The 10376-nt window shown below is 34.5% G+C and overlaps 1 protein-coding gene across 1 annotated transcript; it reads left to right on the forward strand.

Moving 5' to 3' along the window:
• The first annotated feature begins 1875 nt into the window (after positions 1–1875).
• Positions 1876–3598, forward strand: LOC131041784 (7-deoxyloganetin glucosyltransferase). The gene is made up of 2 exons (XM_057974991.2): positions 1876–2386; positions 2490–3598. The coding sequence occupies exons 1-2, from the start codon at positions 1912–1914 to the stop codon at positions 3425–3427; spliced, it is 1413 nt and encodes a 470-aa protein (XP_057830974.2). The 5' UTR covers positions 1876–1911; the 3' UTR covers positions 3428–3598.
• The last annotated feature ends 6778 nt before the right edge of the window (positions 3599–10376 follow it).

A 10376-nucleotide genomic window follows, 5' to 3' on the forward strand; every position in this document is an offset into this window, starting at 1 on the left:
TCACTATTTTAATATAGGTAGGTACTTCTCTTCTCATGAACATTAACTTGTTTCTCTTATTTTTTTAATTTAATTTTCTCATACACCTCCATTATCCCCAAATGTTCTTTTTGGCCTTCTCCGTCAACACGTGTATCTCAAACTTGTAATTCATTTTTTTTTTAAATTAGATTTTTTTTTTCTATAATTAATATTAAAATAATAATATTTTGCTTCATATTTTTTCATGTTTTGATTTGTATAGTGAAAAAAATTAATATTCTTAAATATTTAAAGTAATATTTTTTAATTTCCACTCACCAATCTTGGTCTTGCAAAATGTGTTATTTCCATTGTCCTTTTTTTCGTGTCTCTATTAGTGTAATCTTTTATCGAATGTGTCATATCTTTTTTTTAATCCTCTTACGTTATTTTCATATGTGCTTTATTTTATTTTATTTAGATTCAATGAAAGGAAGATAGTTTCGAAATTGATTAAAGAAATAATTTTACATTTTAATAGTTCATGTTAGTATTGTTATTATTTTTAAATTTTTAGATATGATTTATTCTAATCTCTTTATTTTTTATTTCTTATCTATAGAAATTTTAATAATATTATTATTCAATTTTTAAAAATATCTAAAGATAAACATCGGTAAATTTTCAATAAATATAATTATTTTTTACATAATAATATTAATGGTTATAACTATTTATATAAATAAATTATGAATTGACATTTTATTTTTTCATTGTTTTCATTTTACTTAACTCTTTAAAATTTAGTTTTACTTTTAACTTTTAACTCTCTAGCTATATCTCATTATCCTAACTCTACCTTTTTCACTCCATCTTTCCTAGTCTCTCTATATATCCCTCCCCACCTCTCTCTATAAATCACTTCCTATATGTTTATATTTCTATCTAACCATCTCCCCCTTCTCATAGTCTCCCTCTTTATATCAATCCATATCTCCCTCTCCCTCTCCTTGCACCCTTCCATCTCTCTTTATCTCCTTATCACTCCCTCTTTCTACATCTCTCTAATTATTCTCTATCCACTGTCTACCTCTCTTCACCACCTATCTCACTCTCTCACCCACACACTCCATGCTTCGCACACCCTATCTCTATAGTTGTGTCTTTCTCCCATCTCCATCCCTATCTTGTTGTGTCTATATTACTTGTTTCTATCACCTCCTCTCTCTCTTACTCTCGCCCCCTCTCCTTAACACCTTTTTTAAATCTATATCTCATTATCCCTACATCTCTTATTCAATTTATCTCACCCTCTATCTATCCTACATTATATATTTATCTCTATTTCTCTCTCTCTCTCATGTTTAGATCCTTACAAGTGAACACAATTGATTTGAAGCCACCACTTCTCTATTGAGACCTTTGTTGTGCAAAAAATATCATTTTCTAAATTTCCTACCAACTGATCCCAAATATACAAAAGACCATAATTTTCCGTAATTGACTTTCCACACCTCTTCAACCCATTGCACATGCAATCTTTTGCAATGTTAGTCCAAAAGCATCCTCCATTCAATGAATATCGTAAAATTTCATTAAAAAATTATAGATGCCACAAGGTGAGTCGGAAAAAACAAAAACAGTTATTGACAAGAAGACGAAATACAGTCACGAGACAGCGATGCAAGGAAATTGTGATAGGAATGGTGGATGCATTATCGGCTCTTTTATTTGATTTTACATTTAATCAACCAAAACTAGAGGAACATTTTTCACTTAGATTGATGCCAGCCTCAACTGTCATTTTCGTCTTGATTGTTAAGCAATTGCCATCGAAAATGGCCCATAGGTGGCGTTCCGCCGTCAATGTGGAAAGTTCAGCTGAGTTTTTAGCGTGAATGCTTTTTAAATGCATCTCTTCATCCCTAACAAATCTATCTTCATTTGGAAATGGATGGTGTCAGAGGCCATGCGCTCTTACTTCCTTTTCCTGCACAAGGCCACATAAATCCTCTAATGCAATTAGCCAAGATTCTCATTGCTAACCATTTTGTGGTAACGTTTGTTAACACAGATTTTATAGAGAAGCGCTTGAATAATAAGTCTAGTGAGTACATGAGCTTCCAGAGCTTCCCAGATGGTCTTCCGCCCGAACATGGCCGCACTTTGAAATTGCCCGAACTTTGTGAGTCCCTGCAGAAGCACGGCCCGTTTCATGTCGAGAATATTGTTGAAAAGATTATGCAATCACTCCGTGTGCCTCCGCTCACAATTATCGTTGCAGACGGAGTATTCTCTTTTACTCAGCAGATCGCCGACAAATTTGGCGTACCCAGAGTTGCCTTTTGGACAACTAGTGCCTGCGGTTTCTCTGCCTATTATTATATGCCCCTTCTCATTGAACAAGGCTATATCCCGCTAAAAGGTAGTGAAAACTTCCTGTTTCTCTTCTAGTGATTTATGTATAAGAACTTGTTTATGCTTCTTTTCCTCTACCCATTTAATCAGCCTTGTTGATTGGCTTACAGATGATAGTGGTAGCTGCAAGAACGATGTCATCAGTTGTATTCCTGAAATGGAAGCTCTGCGTGTGAAAGATCTGCCCAGCTTTCTCACAGTAACCGATGCTGAGGATTATATGTTTCAGTACCTGCTGAGGGAGGCGCAAAACACTCACCAGGCTTCCTTGGTTTTGCTCAACACTTTTCAAGAGTTAGAAGGACCCGTGTTGAGAGATCTGAATGCTAAATTCGGTAATAAAGTGCTCTCCATTGGTCCACTTTTGCTCAGCTCCGCATGCTACGGGGATTTGATTGCCGACACAAAAAGTAGCATATGGAATGAAGAAACGTCGTGTCTGGAGTGGCTGGACAAGCAACAAGAATCATCGGTGATATATGTGTGCTTCGGAAGCATCGCTGTGTTGTCAGACGAGGAACTTGTGGAATTTGCGTGGGGATTGGAGGCAAGCAATCAGACGTTCTTGTGGGTTATCCGCCCTGATCTTGTCCGAGGCAGCTCTGCCGTTCTGCCCGGTGAGTTTTTGGAGAGAACGAAGGAGAGAGGCTTTTTCGTTGCCTGGGCACCGCAAATTAAGGTTCTGTCTCATCCCTCTGTGGGAGGATTTCTTACTCACAGTGGGTGGAACTCCACCATTGAAAGCATAAGCTACGGGGTGCCCATGATAAGCAGTCCTTTCTTTGCAGAGCAACCGACAAACAGGAGATTTGTAGATGATGTTTGGAAGGTGGGTTATGAGATGAGGGAGAACGTTTTAAGAGAAGAGGTGGAAGCGTTGGTGAGGAAGTTGATGAATTTGGGGGAGGAGCAGGGTAGAGAGATGAGATTTAGACTGAAAATTCTTAAAGAGAGGGCTGTTGCTTCAGTTAAAGTCGGGGGAGCTTCTTACAAGAATATGCAGGATTTTTTAAGGCAGATGCAGATGAAGATGAAGATAGGCAACTGAAACTCTCCATGTTGCTTTAGATTGTATTGGCTTGTGTTCACAGTTTGTTTGTCTCTTTGATGACTTTGTTTAAAGAAAGTCTCAATGATAGAGTTCACAGTTTGTTTGTCTTTTTTATGACTTGTTTAAAGAAAGTCTAAATGATAGAGGATGAATTGGAATATTGAAGAACATCTGTTTTAATTTTTTTTTTATTAATCACAGGGTACTGTGTGTTTTAGCTTAAGTGATATAACACTACAAACTATTAAAACAAAGAATCCATGAAAGCAATACTACAAACTAATAAAATATTATAATTTAATTAAAACCAAGACAAACAGCAATTGTTTTATAAAGACTAAAAAGACTTCACAAAAGATCATTTTGAATGAGGATTTATGCGATAAATCTGTACAAAACTTATTTTGATTTAATCTATTTAAATTATAATTATTAGGTATAATGTAAAGATTGTTTGTTTTAATTTAGGGAGAGGGTTTATAGTGAGCTAGGTTCTATAATAGACATACGAGTTCACCAAATTTAAGCTCATAGTAGAGCATGTAATTAATGTTCAAATTATTATTAAAATGTAAATAAATTCATACCAATCAACATTCATAATATAATTTTTAATTAGTATTTATTTGTCTCTAAAGGTGGTGGACATAAAAGTCTTACAAATTAGACAAAACTTGGTTTTGATCTCACACTTAAATTGTTCACATTCCAAGATATTAAGATATGCAACCTTTCCTTTAAAATTATGCACATATAGTAAAATTGTATACTTTAATAGTCTCATATACACACACAAGCGCACATGCACATATGTATATATACATACATATATATGTACATATACATATACATGTATACATATACATATACATATACATGTATATGTATACATATACATATATACATATATGTTTTTTCTTTATATATATATATATATGTATGTATGTATGTATGTATGTATGTATGTACATACATATATATATATACACACACATATGTATGTATATGTATATGTATATACATATATATACATATATATATAAAGAAAAAACGTGACCAAGGGTCTTATAAATCATACTCAACTATCTAATTACTAGTCACTTCCTCCTTTAGAATTTGCATGCAACACACTCAAAGGTGTAAGGCTCACTAATGAAGTTGTCAAAATAAGATGACGAAAATAAGCAATTTTGACCATAAAAGCATTCAACCAAATCAATCAACTCTCAAATTTATTGCAAAACTAAAATTTTCCAAAGATTGCAAGTAACACAATTGATGGTGCAAGGCTCACAAATCAAGAGAAGAGGTAAAAAAAATTAAGACTTCATACCAAACAAGAATTCAACCAAATCAATCACCTCTCATTAATTTTACCAATTCAATTTTTTAAACATCCATTAAACCCATTCATTTATCTCCTTTGAATCGTTCCTTAATTTTATCTAGTATTTTCTTGTCTCTTTTCTCTCTTGTTCTATAATATACCAGTGGCAATGACATAAGGAGATGAGGTAGTAGTTGAAGATTGAGTAAAGGAAATTTTATATCTTTCTAAGTATTATACTAGTTTACCATATTTAATTGTATATTATGTATGTCTATCTATTCTATATCATTTAAATGTTATAGACACTATACTATAACTGCATATCTGTCATTTTTTATTTTGTATATGTTGTAACCATTATTTTGCAAGTGCATATATGTTATTTTTAGTTATAATATAAGTACCTATTTAAGCTTCATAGTTATACTATCAATTTCTATTTGTTGTTTTTATTTATTATGTAAATACCTTTTTCTTTTTTAGGATGTAAATATTGTGACCACTAAAGCTTAACTCTATATATTTCTATCTATTATATAGTATTACTTCTTATCTTTTCTAGTAAAATTTCTAGCCACTATATTGTTGGTGCATATTAGTTGAAAACTTGTCAAAAAAAAAAATTAATGTCTATCGGAATTGGAAGTGACCTTGATTGGCTTTTATGACCCTTTCAATAATTTCTTGATTTTGTGCGTTTTGTGCAAACATTTCTAACATTGGTGATTGTTTGTGTTGTATTGCAAGAGATTCTCCTAGACTTGTTTGGTAGGGTGATGGGAGTTATTTTGTGATGTTATTTATGGTAGGAATTTTCCAAACTTTGTTGTTTGAATTTATTAGTTTCTCATTTTGAGATCTTGTAAGTGGCATGCATAGGTGGGCCTAGTTGGATTTATTTTGATATATGAATGTCTTGTTTAACATTTGAAGTGAAGTATATTTGTTGAGGTTGTGGGTGTTTATATTTGTGATGTTGGACCAATGTGATTCTTATACCTAATAGATGATATGCTTTATGTCTAATGTTCTAAATGTTTATGATTAGCATTGTATGGGATGGTTTTAACCTAGATGTTTACTTTGAAGAAGTTTGGATATGTGTATGGATGATAATTTAGATTTGGATTTGGAAGGTTTTTTATTTATTTTGGATTAAGTGTTGATTTTGGGATGATAATATATTTTGGAAGACTAAGAGGTGATATTCAATGAAGAGTCAAATTTCTGTCAATGCAATCTAGATCCTTGATGATTGAGGATGATTTTTAATTTTAGATTTTTTTGCTTAGGATAGGAAAGTTCCTAAGAAAAATAAGATGACTACTTTGAACTCAACTAACTTAGGAATTGCCAAATTCCTAAGATAATTTGTTAAAATTTGATAAAGGTTAACTTAATGCACTACTTGAGATATGCAAGTTCATATGCATTATATAAGATATATATGAAATTTAGATCATCCAAATATGAATATATAAATTCAGTTTTATTTTTCATGATGTTTTTGGTTTGGTTTGATTTTGGTTGAAAGTGAAGGTATAAGTTGGTTGAGAGATTGTGGATGGAAGGTTAGGATGTTGGTCTATGTCCAAAGTGAAAGTTATATTTCTGAATGAAAATTATTAAATGGAGTTGTATAAAAAAATATATCTCTATGTTTGGAATGATCGTGAAGGTTTGAGAAAATTCGACATGAAGCATTAAAGATGTTATGTATGACCTTATGGTTAGAAATGGATGTTGGAGAATTGAGTTGTCATTGATGTCAACCTGTCCGGCATGCCATTGATGTCACAATTTTTTGTAGATGGTTTGGAAGTGAAAGTTTTGATATTGTTATATGGTATGGTGATGATGTTGTGGTGTTTATGGATGGTTGGTGTAGTGGAAGTTTCAATATGCAAAAAAAAGTATTTATATGCAAGAAAGAGTATTTAATGTCCCAGTGGAAGAATGCTTTACATTCATCTAGATTGTGAAGATTATGGATTACAGTTTAAGATGTAATGTATATGATCTGTGTATGTTGCACTATTAGGTTTATATGTCCTATATTGCTTAGATGGTAGAGTTAGTCATTGTTGTTTGTGATAATGAGATGTCTGTCACAACTAGTTTGGAGAATGTTTGGCGGTTCTCTGTTATGTGGATTCAAAGGTTCCAAGTCAAATTACATGTTCATTTGGTTTGTGTAGTCTTATAGTTCAATTTTATAGTGCTAGTTTGATTGGTAAGTTAAGTTATGTTGTTTTGTGTTTAGTATTGTTGGTTGGTTTGGTTTCTAGCTGATTGAGGTGGTGTATCTTATTTGGATCATGCTCTTTTGGTCTAGATATGCATTGGAGGATGATTTTGGATATTCTTATGGGTCTCACTATGGCTTGTGTAGATCTGCATTGAGAATTGCATATTGGGTTACACATGTTTCATTGTGATGCAGGAGAATCCCCGGTTCACAACAATCTTGCATCAACTAAAAACATTTTCTTTTATGTTTTGTTTTCTGTTTGCAGTTTCAGTTTTCCTTTCTGTGTGTCCTGGTTTTGGCTCACCGGTTCCTGTGGAGTTGGATTCTACTTGTAGACTTGATCATTCTGCTTTCTTTCAAACCACATCACATTTGGAGCACTGTCCACCAAGATATCGCTACCGGTTTCCTTGACAGTTTCTTGTAACTGGCTGTTCAGTTGTTACCGGTTGCCTAAGACCTATTCTGATGATCTACTGGAACCCATTCTGAAGGTTACGGAGCCTTGGGCATTGATCTCAATGTTGATTGGTGTGTGGCTGACCTTCTGCGTTTCATGCTTTGGATTTTTCTGAGGAATCTCTTGGTGGAGGCCAACCTTATTCATTTTTGCATGTTAGGTCTTGTTCTTTGGGTTTTGATCCTTTATTGGGCCGATAGGATCCCTTGGATCGATATATATATTTGTAAGCATGCTTTAGGATGTAATCAATTAAGAAATCAAGAAGTATCAGATAGATAGATTATGCCTAGAAGATAGCTTTTTCACTTTAAGGTCCTGATGCGACCTATTCTACTAAGCCTATGTGTCGGTATGTTGTAACCCGGTTGTTACCAGTTGGATGTAATTAACTTTTATGTAATAAAAAAACTATTTGTTATGCATTGCCTCCATCATATCTGTGTGTTTCCATTGTGTTTACTCTTGCTGACCAGTTTGGACTGATCTCCTCAAGATCCCTCCTCACTGGTGACTGCTTCAAGTGGTATCAGAGAGAAGTTCATTCCAGAGGTTGCATGTCCTGAATCTTGTTGCAGGGTGACAGATTGTGGACTTGACCTGCAATTGCAGAGGACTAGCATGGATCAATGGCACGAAGAGGAACTAGGAATGGTGGAGCGTGTGGCAATGCAAACCTTGCTATAAAGGAGATGTTGCGAGGAATATAATCCTGGCTAGAAATCATGGAGACAACCCAAAGAAGAGGCTGACATGTTGAGGATGTGAGAGAATATGAAGGAGAAGAAGCCTCAAAAGAACAAGTGAACCTACCGGCAGTTGATACGGAGGAGGAAAGGTTTTTAAGGGTTTTGAGTAGGGTGAACACTAAACCTCATTTTACCCCACCAGAATATGACGGGAAGTTAGATTCAGATGAATTGATGGATTGGATCTCAGAGATGGATAAGTATTTCGATTTTCAAAACACTGTAGAAGAGAGGAAGGTGAAATATGCCTATACCCGGTTGAAGTGTCATGAATCTCTTTGGTGGGAGCACTTGCAAGTTGATAGGCAAAGAAGAGGTAAAGAAAAGATTAAGACATGGGATAGGATGATTGCTAAGTTAAAATCAAAGTTTGTCTTGAAAAATTATCAAGTAGATTTGTTCTAAAAATTGCAGAATCTGAGACATTGGAATCTAGTGTGAAGGAGTACATCGAAGCATTTTACAAGTTGAACATTAGATCCAGACATGTTGATGATGAAATTGAACAAATTGCAAGATATTTGAATAGATTGTGGATGTCTATACAAGATAAACTCGGTATGATCAAATTAGAGAGTGTTGAAGAGGCTTACCGGTATACATTAAAGGCTAAAGAGAAATTGAATAAAAGGCATGAGCAGAGACAAAAAGGAAGAGATGGAAGGTTTACCAGAGGAAGCTTTAAAGGACGAAGAGGATACACTGGAGGAAGAGGAACCAGTACAAATCAAAACAAGGAAGTGAGAAAGGAAGGTAATTCATACCAAAAGGATGATAGAAATTTCTACCGGAGGAGAGAACCAGATGGTTATTGGAATGAGAACTTTGGAAGACAAGACACAAGGAAATTCAGAGGAACCTGTTTTAAATGTGGAGGAGAAGGACACCATGCATTTGAATGTAAGAAGTTAGAGGCTACCGACAGAGCGGCAGTCATGGAAGAGAACCCCACTGGATCAGATAATAAACCAGAAGATGGAGAACTGTTGATGATGAGGAGAGCTTTGTGTCATACCGGAGGAGATAAAGAACCCTTGTAGAGGAAGAACCTGTTCAATACCAGATGTAAGGTATCTGATAAGTGTTGTAAAGTTGTTATTGATAGTGGTAGTTCAAATAATCTTGTTTTATAAGAGATGGTGAATAAGTTGAAATTGGAGAGATTGAAACACACTAAGCCTTACAAATAGCATGGATTTAGAATGAACATAAGTTGTTAGTAAGTGAACAGTGTTTAATAAAATTGAAAATTAGGAATTATCATGATGAATTTTTGTGTGATATTATGCCTATGGATATTTGTCATATTTTGTTGGGAAGACCTTGGCAGTTTGATAGACAGGCAATACATGATGGGAGGAAAAATACATACACTATTGTGGCCAATGGGATGAAGCAAACCTTGTTGCCCTTGGAGGAACCTTTGAAGAATGAAATCTGTACAAACACTAGAATCTGTCTAGCAAATGGAAGGAAGTTCATGGATGGACTGAGAAATGAGAATGTGTGTTTTGCCTTAATTCCTAAGAAGACCGAGAGACCAGAACTGGAAGGAGAACACCCGACATAGATAAGAGATTTGTTGATAGAGTATAGGGACATCATTTCAGATAATGTACCTGATGGACTACCACCTGTTAGAACTATTAGTCATTGCATGGACTTAGTTCTCAGAGCTAGTTTGCCTAACAAAACTACACAATGGTTAACACCGACAAAGAATGAAGAATTGAATAGACAAGTGTAGGAGCTATTGAAGAAAGGTTTGATCAGGAAGAGTCTAAGCCCTTGTGGAGTACCAACAGTATTAGCACCTAAGAATAATGGAGAATGGAGGATGTGTACCAATTCAAGAGAAATAAACAAGATTATAGTGAAATACGGTTTCCCTTGCCTAGGATGGATGACATAATGGACAGTTTGAGTGGAGCAAAGTACTTTACAAAGATAGATTTGAAGAGTGGATATCATTAGATCAGGATTAGAGAAGGTGATGAATGGAAGACAATATTTAAGACAAATGAAGGATTATATGAATGGTTGGTGATGCCTTTTGGATTGACTAATGCACCGAATACTTTCATGAGACTGATGAATGAGGTTTTGAAGAAATCCTTGGGTAAGTTTTCTATTGTGTATTTGGATGACTTTCCGAT

This window comes from Cryptomeria japonica, chromosome 10 (genome assembly GCF_030272615.1).
Source record: "Cryptomeria japonica chromosome 10, Sugi_1.0, whole genome shotgun sequence".
In the NCBI taxonomy this organism is placed as follows: Eukaryota; Viridiplantae; Streptophyta; class Pinopsida; order Cupressales; family Cupressaceae; genus Cryptomeria; species Cryptomeria japonica.

Excerpts from the sequence above, each read along its gene's own strand:
- LOC131041784 (XM_057974991.2), top strand. The coding sequence starts at position 1,912 with ATGGATGGTGTCAGAGGCCATGCGCTCTTACTTCCTTTTCCTGCACAA. Across the intron at positions 2,387-2,489 it reads AGGCTATATCCCGCTAAAAG|ATGATAGTGGTAGCTGCAAG; the intron begins GTAGTGAAAACT and ends ATTGGCTTACAG.